Here is an 18,643-nt window from a genome sequence, read left to right as displayed (position 1 = left end):
GTGGGTCAGCTCTGAATGGTCTTATTAACCACCTCGAGATCTATGGCTCCTTCTCTCAATAAATTTCTCTGCCTTTCCGCACACTATAAGACGTCGATAATGATGTAATAGGGAACCAGTGGTAAATTGAGCAGCTTTTCCCTGGAGCAACAGATATATGAAAGAATAACATCTACAATTGTTTCTACTGGATGTTTAGTTCACAATTCAAACATTCACACATGGAAAATTTGAGACTACTACTTAAGCGCTTGAGAATATTGAGTGATGAAAGATCAGGGGAGCTTTACATCTTCTATTTTTTTTTTTTAAGTAGTATGAGTTCAATAGAAATTTTCCCAAAAAACGCTTTCACGCCTGTCCAGAGCATTGAAACACTTGAAGGAGGAGTTAGTTTTGGTTTATAATGATAATCACTATCAGTCAGTGTTTCTCTGAAAATTACAGCCCTCTGGCACAAATAACGCCGGGAACCATGATTTTACATGAAAGAAGCAGCAAGTGGTTTTTCTGAGAATACGCTGGCACAGAGAGGGACGCTAACAATTTGTAACCTTCATTTACTAACATCCCCACAACACCCTGTTTTCACAGTTCCTGATAAAGTTTCTCAGAACCAGTGACTTCACATTTCACTGAAAAAAGATGAGAAACTGCTGTGATGATGTTTACACTTAAGGGAGCACAATCACTAATGCAGCTGTCATGACATAAACCCTCTGACTCCTCCAGTGCTCTCTCCCAGCCACACCCTGCTGGCTACTGCAGTTGATACAGTTTGAGATTCCTGACAGGACCTCGCTAATTACTGAACTTGGGACCAGGGGGATCCCCTCATGATGTGAACATTATTACACTCTCCACAGCTGTTTTTTTTTTTTTTTGATTCCACACCTGGACATATTGCATGTTACAGATGATCAACCATGTGCACAAAGATTAACGTCCACCAGCTGCCAGATGGCGGGAAAAACAACAGCATGAGTGCAATCTGGATGGGCCGGAGTAAGAATATGAGAGGATCTTTTTCACCAACTTTGGTGGAACATACACTTTACTGGATATATGTGGTCAATTTCTCATTTATGGCAGAGAGAGACATTGATGCAACTGCTCAACCCTCATATATCATGACCTAAAATAACCCACACTATAAAAAGACCTTACTCACTGCTTTGAAGGAGAAGGGTTAAGAGGTGTCTTTCATTTTGAGTCCTCATTTTGTAGTAACCGAAACAGATCATAGTTTCGGTGACTCAGGGAAATCTCTGAGTTGAAGGTGAAAAGACAGCTCTTTTCTGCTCCGCACAAAACAGGTTTTACACATGAATATTACTGCATAAAAACGCTATGATTAGCATGTCTTGTCTGATCTGGCACTTCTATCCGACTTGTCTTATGGTGCCACTAGTGGATTCATTTTTTTTTTTCATTTTTTTTTTCATCTCTGGTAGCCCCAGAGGGAAACAAGCCAGTCTCATCCACAAAAGCTCTCGAACAGAAGCTGTGGCAAAAACACAAAGCTGAGCCTCTGTATTTGCTACTAACTCATAAAATGGCCAATATCCAGAATAAGAATCTCCATCACCGTGAATACAAGGCAGAGGCAGAGATGAGACCCTTCTTTAACAAAACAAACGAAGAGAAAAATCAATAGCACTCTCAGACACTGTGCCCATTTATTTGGCAGGGATGTTCCTATTCCACTCTCTCAAATAACAAAGACGGAAAAAAACACGATCTCCAGTGAGATCATGTGGCAAGACCTCTGCCGCTGAATTTTCATGAAAACTAAGATGCAAGCTGTTCCAAATAACAGTGGGAGACAAATAAAAGGCAAGTGTTACTGTGTTTTGTTTTGTACAGCATGCACAGCCTCGAAGATCAAAACACATTTGTATTAATTCAGTAAAGATACAGCATGTATGTATGTATATACTGTACATATTTCATTGTTTGTTTAGACCGTAAAATGTCAGAAAAATAGGGCAAAATGTGCATCACTCATTCTGAAAGCAAAAAGGCGATATCTTCAAATTGCTTGTTTTCTCTGTTAAACGACTTCTTGAATAATAAATAGATTATCACAATTTAATATAATATTATAAATAATAATATAATTTTCTGTTTATTGACTAATAATTTCAGTACTTCTTAATACTAGAAGTGTGATTCTCTTCTCATGTGCCAATTAACTGCTTGAAATTTTTAATTTAAGATAATAGTGAGAGCAGAGCAAATGCAATTTCTTTGCTAAATTGTAGGAAAAGATGGATAAAAACAAAAAAAATTCCCATTAGGTCACCTCAGCTCATTTGATATGTTTTTATGAGTTTTTGCCATTTATATATTGACACTTTGGCCCGATTAACAAATTACAAAACTACTGCCGTGGGTAAATGTAGAAACGGAGATGGGGCAGAGATAAACAGAAACAGTGACAGTGAGTGTGATAGAGCAGCGAGAACAGGTCAAGGTTTCCTACCGTGGTTGTCATCTGACTGGTTGAATCCACACAGCTGGCAGATTGAGCGGACCCACTTGTTCATCTCTTCCTCGGTCTCAGCTACAAGATAAAAGGTGCGGTCAGAGGTCTTGATGTCAAACACAAAACTGTCCTGGAACTCCTTCCTCTTAAAGGTCAGGCCAGCGTCCACCTGCTCACAGCAGTGCAGGTCGATGACCCGGATGGGTTTCTTGGAGTGGTCGTTCTTGTAGTACTCAAGAACGTCAGGGTCTCCGCTCATGCGGCCACTGCGAAGTATAAACCAGCGTTTCTTCCATGCCTGGGAAATGAGATGGAGAGGTAAGAAGATGACCACAGTACACCAAAAGAAAGTCCTCACCCTGAGAGCCAGTACACCCAAATCATGAGTGTGTTGATAGAGAATTCTAACCTTGTTTTTGAAATTTTAAAAACATTTCTACCTATGCTTACATTTTAAATAATCAACTATTCAGTCTGATTTCTTACTGTGAGCAATGCAGAATGTTGCCGTGGCAACACAGTCAGCAGCTGGACCTCAGTTGTGGTGTTAACTGTTGATCCAACACACCTCAAAGAAACTAAAGTCTGCAAACTTGAGCAGGTTAGTGCGCTTTAGTACACATGCGGTTGTGTGTGGTTTCTGTGCGTGTTGAAGTCTGTGGGGGGGATGGCAGCAGGTGTTTACTCCCTCCACACGCATTTCCTGTGCTGATATCCCTCCATGAGCTCAGAGAGAAGCAAAGCTCCTCTGTGTCAACTTCATTACAAGACTCCAAGCTCCTCCCACTCCCAGAACTGGTGAGTGACACAGGTTTGGTCCAACCAAAGTGTTCCTACATCTGCATCTGAGTGTGTCACTGGAGCTGGAGTTTCCTCTGAGAGTGTAAATAAACATCCCTTGTCATAGCTGCATGAAAGGCAGCAGAAGAATATGCTCCAACAATGCACGCAGTTATGATGCAAGACGGGGAAACATACAGAGTAACATGTTGATTTCACACCAATAGCACCTCTGTTGTATTTGTCAACTGGAAAAGCACAAAGGAAGAACAGTGGCCTTGATTGCAACAGCTCCATACGTTTTCCCAGTGGCTGTCTTAAAGGGACTCTGTGTTCTCTGTGCTCAGAGACAAAAGAGGAAGATAGACCAGGAAGGGAAAGGGGGAGTAGGGGGGGGGGGGGGGGGGGGGGGGGGGGGGCTTTTGGACATCTGCCAGTGATGCACTTCCGCCAGGCAATGTCTCTCACATGCAGGCTGCTGACACACAGGATCCTGCAGGCCCCCCTCTCTCTCCACTAACACAGACACTGTGAGGCTAACCGCCCCCCCCCCCAACCTTTACAGATGCACAAACATATATGCTTCTCAGAGATGTATTCTGTTTTCGTCAGAGAGGTACTCCTAATGTCCTCTGGAAATATGCATGCTGAATTTTCCTATGAGCTATTGAAGGTTAAATTAATGGTTGCTGAACCATTTTGGTTTCAGCATTATGTGCATTGTGCATTCAGGCTATCTGACACATTGTCATCACACAGTCCTCTTTAATGTTGCACCTGCGCTTTTCCTACTATGACGAGTCAAAATGTCTGCTGTGAAAAAGGCCTCTCCAGAGCTTTTCTGACATTACACAAATCTCTAATATGCATTCTGCTCAGTGGTGTTTCTGCATCAATTAAATCAATCAGAGTGTGTGGTGCTGCAGGATGCCACTCTTCTTTTAGCCATGCTGGTTTTAACTGCTAATGCTAACTACAGGGAATCTCCTGAGAAAAATCCCTTATACTTTAATTGTGTTTAAATCTACGAATACAGGTTTTCCTGAATCTGGAGATGTACAGCCCTGCAGGACCTTTCCAGAAAAATGTAATCATTTCTTCATACATTAGTGGAGACTGTTTTTATTTGAGGTGAGGCAACCTGCCTCTGCTATCATATACTGTGGTAAATCCTCAGATGTGTCAAATGAAAAAACTTGGACCTGGGAACAGGTTGAAAAACTATTGGCGAACTATTTTTTAATGATTTATTGCTAAAATAAGGAATTCATTAACATGGTTCTGCAACTAGTGATTAAAATAGCAACTTGACATCATCAAAATGTCTTGTTAGGTCAAACTAACTGTACAAAAAACACAAAAAATAAAATATTCAATTAACAGTCGGAACAGTTTTGGCGTTTTGCATTATAATTTACAGAACACTATTTCTTTAAATATCTCACCAACCATATTATTTTGAAGAAGGTAATATGTTACATACAGTATGTTGAATGTAACATAATGATTCATTCACTAGATTTTGAGATTGTATCTATTGTTCCTTACGTAAAATGGTGAAGTATCATTTGACATGTTATCAGTTCTGTTTGTATTTTCCTCTGAGATGCCAACACAGCTACGAAGAGGCAGCGACATGTTTTCGTTTTTCCAGGAAGTGCAGATTTTGATCTTATCTTCTGCGTGTAGCCGAGGTGTTGTTGAGGTGCTGGGGTATAAGACTTTTTCATTTCATTCTCTGTCAGACTGATACACTGATAAAAGCTAGAGGCAGTGCGGCCTTAATGGTGTTGATAGTGGAGCCTCGCTCCTGTGAGCATCTTACCACTAACTCCAGTCTCAAGAGGCAGAAAAAAAAAAGGCAAGAAAAATAATAGGTTTAATCTGCACTATGATGAGTTCTGCAGGCGTGTGAAAACTATGTATGAGGTCATTTCTCAGTTTGGGAGGTTGTTATGAATGTTCACTAATGCAGATTACGCTAGTAAAGGGTGTGGGAAAACTAGACTTACTCAAGTTTCCATCTAAAAGGATTCAAGTGGACTGTGAACCTCCTTATTTCATAAAAACACAGTCATCACACTACTCCATAGAAACAGACACATAACACATCATACATTTTTTTTTTTCTTTTTCCATGTCCACAAAGCTCTTTGGTTTAGTGCCATTACACCATTCAGAGAGAATTGCTATAACTCTTACAAACCCCATTTAAATATTATTGCCTTTTCTGGAAAGAGAGAGCATCAGTTAATTGAGACTTGGAGCACTGCCCAGTTTCAAGAGGTCAGTGTGACCCAGCTGGGTTATTCCTGGCATCCTTCAGCTGCGGCCAGCATATTAACCCAGGACAGCAACAGCTCTCAACCACGGAGGAAAGACAACTCATTTAGGAGGCCTTATCGTGCTAAAAATAGAATGAGTATTTCCACAGGAAAAGCAGTTGCTGCCTAATTCAAGAACAAAAATCATTTACAGCTTGGTTTCCCTCCGTCACACTTTCTGACAACCTCCTCACTGAAATCTCGCATGGAAAGTGAAGGAAAGTGCGTTCAGTTTCAAATCAGCTTTTTCAACAACACAACTGGCAGTGCGGCTTTTACCCTCTCTCGCTCTCATGCACTCTTTCAAATTTGAGCAAACTTCCCCGGCAAAGTAAATCATGGGGGAGGAGGACACAACAAAATGAACTAACCCACCCACCGCCTGTCCTACAGAGCATGTCTAAGCCCATCGATCACTGTCCAGGCGCTGGGAAGTGAGGGCTGAGGCTGTAAAACTAGGCTGAACTCTCCCAGCTCTCGAACTTTCCCCTCCCCCTCATGGCTTTGGTTTAAGCTACATCACTGTTCAAAAAAAAAAAAAAAAAGAAAGAAAAAAAGAAAAGGGAGGGGGGGGGCTCAGCCTAGACACACTGCCCTTGTTAACAACTGGACTGGACAGTCCACTGGACCACTGAGAGGGTCGTGAGCCAGGACGCTAGTCACACCCTCAAATAACACGATATCAAAGAGTTACGTTATTGTGGGGGGAAAATACTGCAAACCGCACGGGACGCAATGTTACCCTGATGTACTGGCATTTGTTCATCATGTTCTGCAGTCAATGTGCCTTCTTTCCACAGACAAGATCAAAGTCAAATAAAGGTCAAATCTAAGCAGAAAAAGAGCAACATAACCGCACAAAGCACAAAACTATGCAGCCGCTGGAGAAGACAGTGAAGAAGACTTCCTAAGATTTCAGTTCTCAACTCATGTGAAGGTCTCAACTCTAGGCTGTAAAACAACAAAAAGGAATCGCCCGCCACCGCTTGAAGCTCTCCGAGATTCAGGGCAGCCACCCGTAGCTATGAACGCACATCGTATATCCCTTCAGTCTTATTCAATCATCCCATAAAAGCTCGATCTTACCTTGTTCCAACACATTTGTCCTGTGCTGATGGCAGCCAGCTACAGATGCAGAGAGAGTAGAGTGGGCTACAAAGGATAACACGACCGCATCTATTTTTGATGACTGGGAAGGAAAACATCTAATAACAATCTGCAAATAACAATCTTTTGAGCAAGTTTGCTTCTAAAAATGGGATCAAAACTAGTTTGTCTTGCCAATTCCTTTTGTTTCTTTGCATGTTGATAAGTACGCATGCTTTGCTCTATTTCTGGCAGTCGGCAAAACAATGATACTGTGGGAAAACAAACAATTTAATACAAAAGGTCTCGGTTCACAGAAATAAGTGGGATACAACCGTCTGGTATGTGCTGATAGTCCTCCACAGCTTTAAACCGCATTTTAGAAGATACACAGCAACAGCTGATAAGTCACACCAATCACTTACTGTATTTGCACGAGTCTAACACAACACTGTAAAAACAAGCCCTGTCTCACGTCTTTGAACCCAACTCATCACTGTGCTCTCCCACGAACCGGCTAATGAACTTTGAGATGGTTGCGGCCTAAACAATTATCCAAGGTGTGCCTTTTAAAGCAATAGAGCAATACATAGTGTGTGTGTGTGTATGTGTGTGTGCGCAGTAGAAGGCTGTGTCAACAAACTTGCTGATAAGCATCAGTCAACATGTTTTTAAATGTGCATGAGCAAACATCCAAACTAAACACGTATGTTATCCAAGTTAAAAGGCTAGAATAGTCTTGTTTACCTCTTCTCCTATTAGAGCAGGGGAAGAGGAGACAGCAGGTTGTTGTCTTCTCTGCTTTACCTGCTGCTGCAGGACACACACACACACACACACACACACTGCACTACACTACACAGCTGCACAAACACCAGCACTGTGGGACAGCGGGCGAGCCGTGTGACCACCTCGATTGTGTACATTTTCTCATCTATGAGCAGCTTTTGTAAAGGTCGTGTGTTGTGGCAGAGCAATTTACCTCTCGCGACTCTGAAAGCTTGGCTGCAGTCGAACTGGACGCCTCAGGCAGCATGTCTCCGGTTTAATCTGAGCGACGGCACATCCGCGCTCGTGCTCTCACACACACACACCGACACTGTGATGAGACGGCATGAAAATTGCACTGGCGCTCGGCCATTACTGCTTAATTACAGTAAAAGGTGAGTTGAGAGTGATCCCATCAGTGTTCTGAGGGACGGGACTGAGCATGCAGAGAATTAAGAGGTAGGAGAAGTGGTCGGGCATTTCTTTAGTATCAAATTTCAGCCATTAAGGCCTCACCGCAGCCCGAGTTCAATGTGAACCTTCACACATCTGGAATCTCTATGTAAAATTGAAATATTTTAATCATTTATTTTATTTTGTAGGCAAAGGTCTTGTGAAGCTGCTTGTGTTATGAGCGATTCCAGAAGCAAAAACAACTGCTCATATGTTAGCATGACACATACTTTCGTTTCACTCACCCTGAATGCTCACTGGCTCTGAATAAGGACTAAAATAAAGCAGTCATCCCACATCTATTCTATGTGGGTGCTGTTTCCTAGCTTCTCAAAGTTATAGTGAAGAACAAAAGAGGAATATTCAGCACATCGGTGATTTCACGTCTTGTCCCTTTCTTGTGGCTGAATGAGGCTTGAATTTCATCTTTCCGGAAAACTCCTCTCAACAAAAGAACATCAGTGAGGACCACTTTGCAATGCATGAATTAACAAGGTGGGACTGTTAATATAATGGCCACGATTGTATGAGTGAATGACTAAACACTGATTCTGGTTAATGTGCTGAGAAGGGACAAAGCTGGACGGACAATGACGACAGAAGCCTGATTATCTAGTCCTAATCAATAGCGGGTCACACGTCAGCCCACATTCCAGGAACAGATGGGAGTTTTAGCAACTGAGGGAATGCAGTCCAGTTACATTTGAGGAATATCGCCTGCACACACACACACACAAAAAAAAAAACACCTTTCAAATTTGTATTTTAATATTTTAGCTTTCATATTTTGAAGTGGTAATATTCTCCCTGAAAAATCATGAACACAACATGAAGAAAATGAAGATGCTTAACCCCTCATGCTCGACAGTCCACTGAAAATATGTTTGTCTTCTCCTCCGTCGTGTAGCTGTATGGGGTGTCATGTATCTGTATTTACCTATGTGACGCCGGTTTATGTAACAGTAAGCTTGAATAAACCGCAAATGGACGTGAGAGAGCGTGAGGAAGTTCCTTGAATATCCTACAGTTTACACAGAGTTCCACATCTCGGCTCTGAGCGAGATGTTAAGCAGACAGCTCTTCCAGACTAAGTTTATAATGCACGTTTCTGGAGCCTTTCCAATAAATTCAGGTCACAAACAAAACAGGAGTCCAACAGTGTGCCAACAATGTGGGGCCCATTTTTTTTTTGCATTTTCAGCAGCTCCAGCCCATTATCTGTCTCAAGTGGTGAGGAGATCCAGATGCTCCTGGGTCGGACACGGCTCCGTCCCAACCGCGTACCCAGAGACGTAAACACGAAAAGATGTAAAACAGAGTTGCTGATAGTTTAAAACTATGTTTAAGTCCAACGGATGCATTAGAGCAGCGTCGCAATTTAAATGAAACTGCTCAGGTTTCCCAATAGTCAAAACACTGACCTTGAAAGGCCGGCAGCTGCAAGACATAACACATGCAGATAAGACCCAAACAGGCCCATAAATTCTTGTGTGTTAATAAAAAAGGTGGGAGGTTAGCCACGGAGCGCCAAGACAGACACGGTCCTCTGAAGGGTAGGAACACTTAACTCCTGATGTTTCCCTCATGTGGAACTGCCAAGTTCACATTCTCCTTTCAAACAAGACGCCAGCCTTGAAACCCTTTTAGTGCACGTACTGCAGAGCAGAATATGAATAGAGTCCACATGCAATGCCATCATGTGACTGTGATGGAGAGCTCCATTCTACAGGTGTGATGATGATAAAAAGGGATGCTGCATTTGGTACCCAGAGTCCTCATTCACTCACTTCACTGGGGCCAATGATCTGCGAATTCAGCAGCACATCCTATGAAAAACAACCTCTCAAAAGCTCTCGGTAAATATAATCAGCGTCAATTTGCAGTTGAACACTTCCATCATTAGGAAAATAAGTAATCTCTTGCCATGTCTCCGTATCAGCAAAAGGCCGGGCTTATTTAGAGTGAGCCCGCCCTGACAGTTTGACTAACGGGGAGCATTATCTTTAATCAGAACTCTTTGTGTCACTTCCCCTGCCTCAGCCATCTGCTGCAGCTCATACACGTCTGTAGGGGGGGCGTGCCGTGAGCCTCTCCTGGTCTCTCTCTGATTCATACGAAGGTGGTTTTAGATGCAAAACGACAGATAAAACACAACAATAAAACGGTGGGGGACCAAATAGTAAAAACATTTACATTCAGGGCGGGAAATCTGACCTAGGCACCTTAATCTGCTGCACCATCACTCCAGCTCAAACGTCACAATGCCTTCGAGGCTACTCTCCTCACCCACCATTAAAGTCACCCACTGATGTTGCTTACGGGATATTGCATGTATGACATTGGTTCATATACACTGAAAATATATCATGTGGCTGGAGCACACCAGCACATACAGTCCCACACAGTCATTTTCATTAGTATTAGCATTTTTTTAAATGGTTCATTTTAATCAATCATTGATTACAAAAAAGAATATATTCAATGATCAATCATTTATTTAATTAACATTTTAATTAACATTTAATTAACATTTTAGGTTCAATATGCTGTCCTTTAATGATGAACACAAATATATTGTTTTTAAAGGCATTCAAATTTGACTTTTGTTTGTTCAGTCTTTATCATAATCAACCTCACAATTTCTTTGTCTTCTGCCTTAATGTACCAGGTGAGCTACGAGGGCGCCCGAATTATAATAATTATTACGAAAAGAGTAGAGAATGAGAGTGACAGTGACAGTCAGGGGGGAGAGAGAGAGAGCGAGAGAGAGGGGATGACATGCAGTAAAGGGTCCAGGCTGCTGCAATAAGGACTCTGGGGTACTGACAACCTTAAATTTAGGACAGAACAGTTTAAAAAATGTTAAAGCAGAAGTGATTTGTGAGATTGTTTATGATATTGTCTTTTACAAAAGCATTTCTAAAATATGATCCATTTAGTCATCATTTAAATAGACATTAATGAAGTACAATTTATAAATGGCACATTTAATTAACATTTTTTTTACAATTAAAATGATCACTCTTTAAATTACTGTCTAAGGCAACTTGCAATAAATTTATTAGAATTAATCACTGAAATATATTATAAAAATTCGGTCACACTTTATTTTGATAGTCCACCTACATAGAGTCTACAGAATATTCAACTGACAATTAGTGAATCATTTTAATGGTTAGGATGAAGTTGAGTGTAACAGCTAAATTGTTGAATCTCAACTAATAACCTAGTGTAATGTAAAACTCTCTGCAGGCGGACTATTCAAATGTGTTGCTAATAATTCAAGTAGGATGCTGCAGACTCCATAACTGCTCTAATCTTTATGAATTATCGGCTGAGCTAATATTGTTGCTGTGTTGTTGGCCATGTTGCACCATTCAGAAATTTCCTTCCTTTTTGTAACTTCACAAAAAAAAGAAGAAAAAGCTCTCACAATGTTCCCTGATGCAGTTTTCGTTTACACACATGACAGCATGGTAACTGGTGAAACCATTTTGATGCTAAACATAAGACATTCACTCTGTCGAGTTTGCAATAATAACACTGGAGTCAATGCTGCCTGTATGGAAGTCACAAATCACAAGTCGTATCGCAAGTCATGTGAAGCACCTTCTTCTCCTGAGTCACTTGCCATGTTGTCAGTGTTTCAACAAACACACGTCACTGCCTCCAGAGGAACTTCAGGTTTTCTGCAATATGTAGGAACTGAATGAATAAAATCCAAACTACTGAGACTTTTTGCTGAGACAAGTCATAATAGATGTGTTAAAATGATAACACAACACCTCTGGCATATCCGACCCTTTACCATCTGTATTTTGGGGGTTGTGAGCCTCCAACATGCCTATCAATGGGTACATTATGTCACCTGAAATCCTTGGAGTCACATGTCAGTAATCAGCATCGCCATCTGCTAATCTTTGATGTCATCGTACTATTTTGTCTCCGTGTATTCTAGTAAAGTCTGTATTTGCACACCGGCTGCATTACTCAGAGTTTATTCTTATCTGAGCTTCAGTTGTAACAAATTTCGGTTCCTACAGCTGAAGCGCAGTGACTCATTACTGTCTGGATTCTCAGAAGAAACAAATCACTGATCTCACCAGTGCTGATATGTAGCAGAGGGAGAGGTTAACAATCCAAAATTATATTCTAATTATTGACATTCACTCTCATCAACTTGGCTACATGTATGGCGGTTTTATGAAAAAACTGACTTAAATATAACACTTGTTTTTTCCACTACATCACTGCTTCTGATATCTAATGATATCTTTTGCTGCTATATAGCCCTAGGAAACGTATGTGTTTTGTAGCTGTTTTCAGTTTGACTTCTATAACCACCTTTACCACGACCTCAGGCAGGAGGCACTTTGTTTACACGTTTCCAACTCCTACAAACTATAACACCAGGGCAAAGTATTTCAAATGTAACGGAAAGAAAAACACATCTTATCAGCTTAATTCTAGCATAATCACAGCTGTTAGGTGTTGCATTTATATATCAAATCAAGTCAAGTCAAATCCTATTTTATATTTAATGATGCAGCTGCCACAGTATCCTTAGCTGGTTCAAACAAAGTGACTGTCCACTCCCAATTCACAAGAACAATGTGTGTCAGGCTCATGAGCAAGTTTCAATGCAAAGACGATTTTTCGGACACATTTTCAAGGGATGCGCACTAACAAAACTTTGGCTGATATGCAAAAGTGCATGCTCATTTTGGCCGGTACCATTCCACTGCAAATCTGCCATTCATGTCACGTTTTCCACCGTGTGCATCACCTGCGAATCGTCTGGTCTGTTTTTTTCTGAGGCTCATAGGTCCCTGAAAGCTTCCCTGGATTAGTCTGACTGTCACACTAATGTCACAATAAAATAAAATAAAATAAAATAAAAAGAGTCTTTATAATAATTAAAAGAGAAAATCTGTTCCCCTCAATTATCACAAAATAGTTCTGGATTGCAAAATAAATTCTATGTGAACTTTAATTGAAAAGGCAAATTATTTTCTCAGTTAAACGGGACCATTAGTAATGAATCAGATTTTTAAGCCTCATACATACAAACTGATAAATTGCGCACAAATTTATTTATTTTTTACATTCCCATTTTTTCCTTTTAATGGATTTATGTATCTAACCATGTTTGTACTGTTGTCATTTCTATTTTTTTTTTTTTAGCTCTTACGTACAATACATTATAACTGTTACACAGATTATTTTCACAAACAATCCCTCTACAAACAGGCAAGTCCACATCTTTGTGAGGGGTAATCACAACCCTAATATGTAAAACACTATTTATGACACAGCAAGGCTAATTTTCATTTTTTATTTTGGTCCTGCTTAAAAAAACATTAACATGCTGCCAGAAGAAAATGTCCACCACCTAATGTTCTGCCTGCGAGGACACGTACAAACATCACTGCTTACAAATACGCTGTACTGAGGGAATAGCACATTCTCCTTTCAACATATTTACAATTATGTTATGGTTATAGCATTTGCAGATGGAGCTTAGTGTTGTTGTAATCAGCTGTGTTTCATTTACGAGTTAAAAGTAGGTTTATCTTGATTTTACTTCTAGTCTATGTGAGCTATAAAAAATGCATTTAGGAAAAAAATAATGAACATTTCATATGCTTTAATGGCCACCGTGATGATCTACAAAGGATTTAAGATGCCCTGCATATTTGTTTGATGTTATGTGTTACATAATACAGATAATAATAAACAGGCTTGTGACCAGAAGGTTACCAGTGTGACTTTTTGGAAATGTGTCTGTTAAAGAGTAACAGTCTCCACTCCCTCACCATCTACTGTCACGGTGCATCTAAGCTGGACCCGGTCAAACAGAGGTGCTCTGGGGGCGTCAGAAAATGCCTGGAAGCTCTCAGGTGTCAGTAGCTGTTTTCAGTGAGTCGGTCAAAAAGAGCAAGTGTGCTCAGTCAACAACCACATAAATGCCAAAAAGGACAATTTGATGGTTGTCAATGACCTTTCCAGGTCCCACACAAGACAGAGAACTAAACCGGCACGGGCAGTCAACTAACTAATAATACTTCAATGCCTTTTTGCGTCATTCTCAGTTTTACGTCTTCGTATGCTGCCAAGCAGGAAGCCAAAAGGCATTTCTTCTGAGTCACGTCACGACTGCAAAGCCCATTTTCTTCAGAAGGCCAATCTAATGACAGTCATATGACATGTAAGCTTCAGCTAGCGGCATGATTCCTGTATATGACTTGGATCTAATCAGCAGTGCAGAAACTAGATTTCTCTTCCCGTAGAAGAAAAAAGAAAACATTATCCTTCAGCGTAACAATACTACACTACTACATTACAACACAATACTACATTTAGTTGGTTAGGCTTTTGATTAAGTAGAAGCACACACTTGGGTGGAGATGAAACAAACCATATACTGTATCTCTGATCTGTGGCCATTTTACTCTGCTGTTATAGTCAGACTAGCATCAAACTACAGCTTGTAGATGCCATATCAACTTTTTGTTTATCGTCTCACAAGTCCAATGTTTTCCAGAACTGTAATCATTTAAGACGTCTGGATCAGCTAAAATAAAAATGGATTAATCCCAAAAGTTGTTGAGATCAGCTGTTTATGATCCATGTTGCTGTAGTCTGACTCATTTCTATTTTAAGCACTATTAAATGAAACCATCAGCCCTGTGATAGTGAGAGCTCAGCAAATAAGTACAGACATTCACAGTGCTGGTCCAAATCACAAGAGACTAGAATTAGTGCCTCGTGGCTGTATGTCTTCTGCCAACCAGACAATTTTTGGAGTTTACGTCCATGTCTGACCAGACCCACATAATATGTGTAGTAAAGACTTTGAAGGAATTTAATTAAAGGGATTAAGCAGTTTTTTTTGTTTTGTTTTTTTGGCAAAATTGAAGTTATAACATTGAGAGAAACAAAAAACAGAGTCAAATTCCTTGTGTGTGTTGACATGCTTGGCCAATGAAGCGGAGTCTGATAGAACACAATCCTTCAAATATGGATGTTTCTGCAAAGAAGCTACAAATTCTAAAACATAGATGCTTCACACACATCTTCAACCCGGTAGCACAGAAGATCTACACGATCGCCACAGTTTCAAGCTGAGTATCCAAAATTACTGTCACCAGTTTAGTAACCAACCAAATGCGGAATACGGTCACAATCTCTCCCTCTGTTCCTGAGTTACAGCATTGAAATGTTGCCAGAAAAGTATTTTTTGCAGAACTTAATGTCATAATTTCCTCCTATCAGACATTTGAGTAAATTCTCTCATATTTAGCATTTTAATTCTTGAGTTATGGCCAAAAACATGTTTTGTGAGGGCAAAGTGACCTTGACCTTTGACCACTAAAATCCAATCATTTCATGTTTTATTCCAAGTGAACGTCTGTGCCATTATTTGAAGAAATCCCCTCGAGGCGTTTCTGAGATATTGCATTCACAAGAATGAGATGGATAGACAGAAGGATGGACGGAGAACCTGAAAGCATAATGCCTCCAGCCATGGCTGTCGCTGCCGCAGAGGCACAACAAAAAAAATCTGTGGGATCTAATTTTCTTTCTGAATGGCACTATTTTAAGATCAGCTGATAGAGCCTTGATATGGAAATACATTTATATACTCACAGACCAATTGAATTTATTTCCCTGTCATGGGACCTCTGTCATAACACTTCCTGTAGGTACCATCAAAAGGAAGTCTGGCATCTGCTATTGGTGCAATAATTAAGTTTTGGACAGAAAACACACAGGCTACACCAGAGTTCATGGCACAGGACAGGATATTATGACAGAGGTTCAAACATGGCCGCCATGCAGTTTTACAATGAATCTGTAAAAGAAAGGATGTGGTTGGGGAACAAAAAGTTGAGAAAGTATAATGTTGTGACACTTGTGACTTTTATGAATTAATTTCCTATGAATGTTAAGACTGTCAATGCATATGAAAACAACAGCATACTAAGTCTAAAATCTACATAAATGTATCAAAAACTCTGATTAGAGATTAATAGTCTGTTTCCATCTCAAATGTGAGAATACACTGGTTTAGGTTTTATACTGCTAACTGCACAGAACAAGCAATTTGAGGTCACCAAACTATAAAAGGCATTTTATACTTTTTTTCTGACATGTTTTACACTAAAGAATAATCAATTAATCAGGCTAAAAGAGATTTTTAACCTTTGCTGATTAAATAAAGTTAAATTAATCAAAAGATTAACCAGTGAAAATGATCATAGGTTGCTTTCTTGCGTCAATAACAAGGATCCCTTTAAGTGAACGTATCATATGATAATAAACTAATCTGACTTTGATACTGCAGTCACATAAACACCCCAGTTTTGTAGCTTGTGGGGAAAGGCCCATATGAGGGCCCACAGATAAAGTGGAACAAGGAAAATGTCTGTTTGAGCGCCGGGTGTCTGTCAAAGCAGGAACTGGGAGGCGTTCTCAGTTGACCTCTGAGGGCAAGGACTTCCCAAAGCCCCTCTGCAAAACAACAGTAGACCCGGCAGCTGACAGTGGGACGCAGGCTGCTGCTGCTGCTGCTGCTCTGCTATGCCTGCCTTGAAAACTCACTCACTCCCCCCACCTCTCTTCCTCTCTGTCTCCTCTTGTGTACCATCCACGAGGGCAAGATGGTAAAGCCCCCTTTGAAAACCGGCAGTGGGAGAAAGCAGAAGCAGCAGCAGCAGAAGCAGCAGCGATCACCTCGCCGATATGATCTGTCTGGAATGTGGCAAAGCTTTACTGTATGTGAACAGACACGTTTGTGATGTCAGATACAACAACGGACAGGTGGGAGGGTTTAGCCAACAGTAGCTTGATCCCGACCTGAGAACAGGAATTAAATTGTTTACAGTATGACACGTCGCATGTATGATTCATATTGTGCATGCAAAGTAAGGTTCATGATTCATTTAGATGACTTGTTAAGCATACGTCAACATATGTCCACATTTGAGGGAACACGGAGGTGTACCCGTCACCTCTTCCTCACCAACTTTTTCCTATAACTTTATAAATTACCTTTTCTATCTATTACTACTTCCTTTGTCTACCACAAGTCAAGGAAGATTAACTACTGTCAACAACATTTTTTAACAGCACATTGACTTGACAGGTGATAGGTCGTTGGCTAAGCAGCAGCTACAAATAAAAGATGGTTTGCGTGTTAATGTAGCAGACATGATGAAGCATACTGTCTGACCACTGACTGATGAGTAAAATAACCTTAACAGAACTATGCAAGAGGCACTGGGTAAGTGCTGGATTACTCAGTTGTTTTCATGTTCCTTCTGCTTATTCTGGACATTGTTCAAAAAAAGCAACCGAGGCCACTCCCACCTACCCTTAAAACACTGCCCACCTCTGGAGCCTCGATCAGCCCCCCGAGAAGAGATAAACTCCGACCAAGTGATTCATTTAGCAGCTCTCAGACAAAAGTGTGTGACTGTTTTCCTTGGGGGGAGATGCAGCGTGGGTAAAAAAAAAAAGTGATATATTTAATGCTGCTATCACATGTTTTTTGGGGGAGGGGCACAGAAAGTTTATGTCCATCATGTGTTTGAGCAGCAAGCAGCTGTTGCAGGAGAAGTGAGTCACTGCTACATTTGTAAACAGTTAGAATACATTTAACCAAGACTAGTCATGCTTGTTACGGAGCTTAGGCATGTTGTCTCCTGTTGTCACCACCAGTTGCATCCAGGCTTCAACTGCCACAAGTGTTTTGCTCCCTGACTTTGCATATCATTTGCATGCCAGAACTGCGGTGGTAGTACCAGTTTTACTCTCACCTAACCCTGCACTAGATTGTACGCTGCATTTAACACAATAAGCTGTGTCACATTTTCGGAAACTGTGTCTGTGGAGGGTTGGAGGAGACTTTTTTTTTTTTTTAATATAATGACCAATCATTTCACTAACTAATGATTTACTGGCTCAAGAAGGACTTCATGGTAGAAAGGGGTGGAATATTGACGGGGAATGTGTTGTTAAGGATTAAAACAGCCTTTCATTGTTGCAAATAATCTCCTAAAGGAGGCACAACAGTGAAAACTGTTGTAGCATTTCAGTTAGCACGTCTGTTAGAGCTCCAAAACAATACATTCCTCACACCTCCTCAGCTCATTCCAATACAATGACCAATCAAACTTGCTACCATGAGAAACACAGCACACCTTCAGGCTGGAATGTCAGAGAGTATGTGAAAATAGTATCTGAAAATATCCCTCTTCATTAGGACGTCAACGATGTCAGATGACAGCATATCTGGTGCGTAAATGGCCCCGATTGTCCCCAGCCTGACTTTAAGTGGAAGGAATTTCAGATGGACAGATTATCGCATTCACAAGTCTGCCTGTTCTGGACACTCCATCTCATGACACTGTTTTCTGGCTGAGGCTGAGTGTGTGCGCAGTTGTTTATAGGTTATTGCTCAGGGTGAGAAGCAGGGTGAGAAGGGCTGAGAGGGTGCTCCCTGCTCTCTTGCCTGAGGAAGGCCATTATGTTCGGTCCATTATGCCTTGTGAGGGTTTTTTCTCTTGTTTATACAGTACTGCTATGAACAAAGCAAGTTTTTTCCTCTGTACCATTGCAGCTGCTGTTCCATACTGACCATGGTGGTCTCTATGTAAACATTAGCCAGCTTTAAGTGGAAGACAATGAGGAAATGACAGGACAAAAGGGGATGGGGTGGGGAGTGGTGGTGGTGGTTGGG

The 18,643-nt window shown here is 40.8% G+C and overlaps 1 protein-coding gene across 2 annotated transcripts in view; it reads right to left on the bottom strand.

Annotated features, from left to right (window-relative positions):
* The window catches only part of gab2 (GRB2-associated binding protein 2), a 36,374-nt gene that overhangs the window by 16,537 nt on the left and 1,194 nt on the right, over nt 1-18,643 (bottom strand). For both annotated transcript variants that reach the window (XM_023405887.2, XM_023405886.2), the window contains exon 2: nt 2,486-2,786. In XM_023405887.2, the coding sequence (XP_023261655.1) occupies nt 2,486-2,786 (301 nt within the window). The remainder of the gene's footprint in view (nt 1-2,485; nt 2,787-18,643) is intronic.

The sequence above is a fragment of the Seriola lalandi genome, unplaced genomic scaffold (genome assembly GCF_002814215.2).
Source record: "Seriola lalandi dorsalis isolate HSWRI2012SDOR001 ecotype SW California unplaced genomic scaffold, Sedor1 jcf7180002054288, whole genome shotgun sequence".
Lineage (NCBI taxonomy): Eukaryota > Metazoa > Chordata > Actinopteri > Carangiformes > Carangidae > Seriola > Seriola lalandi.
The sequence above is the reverse complement of the archived record's forward strand: the minus strand, read 5'-3'. Positions and strand labels throughout refer to the sequence as shown.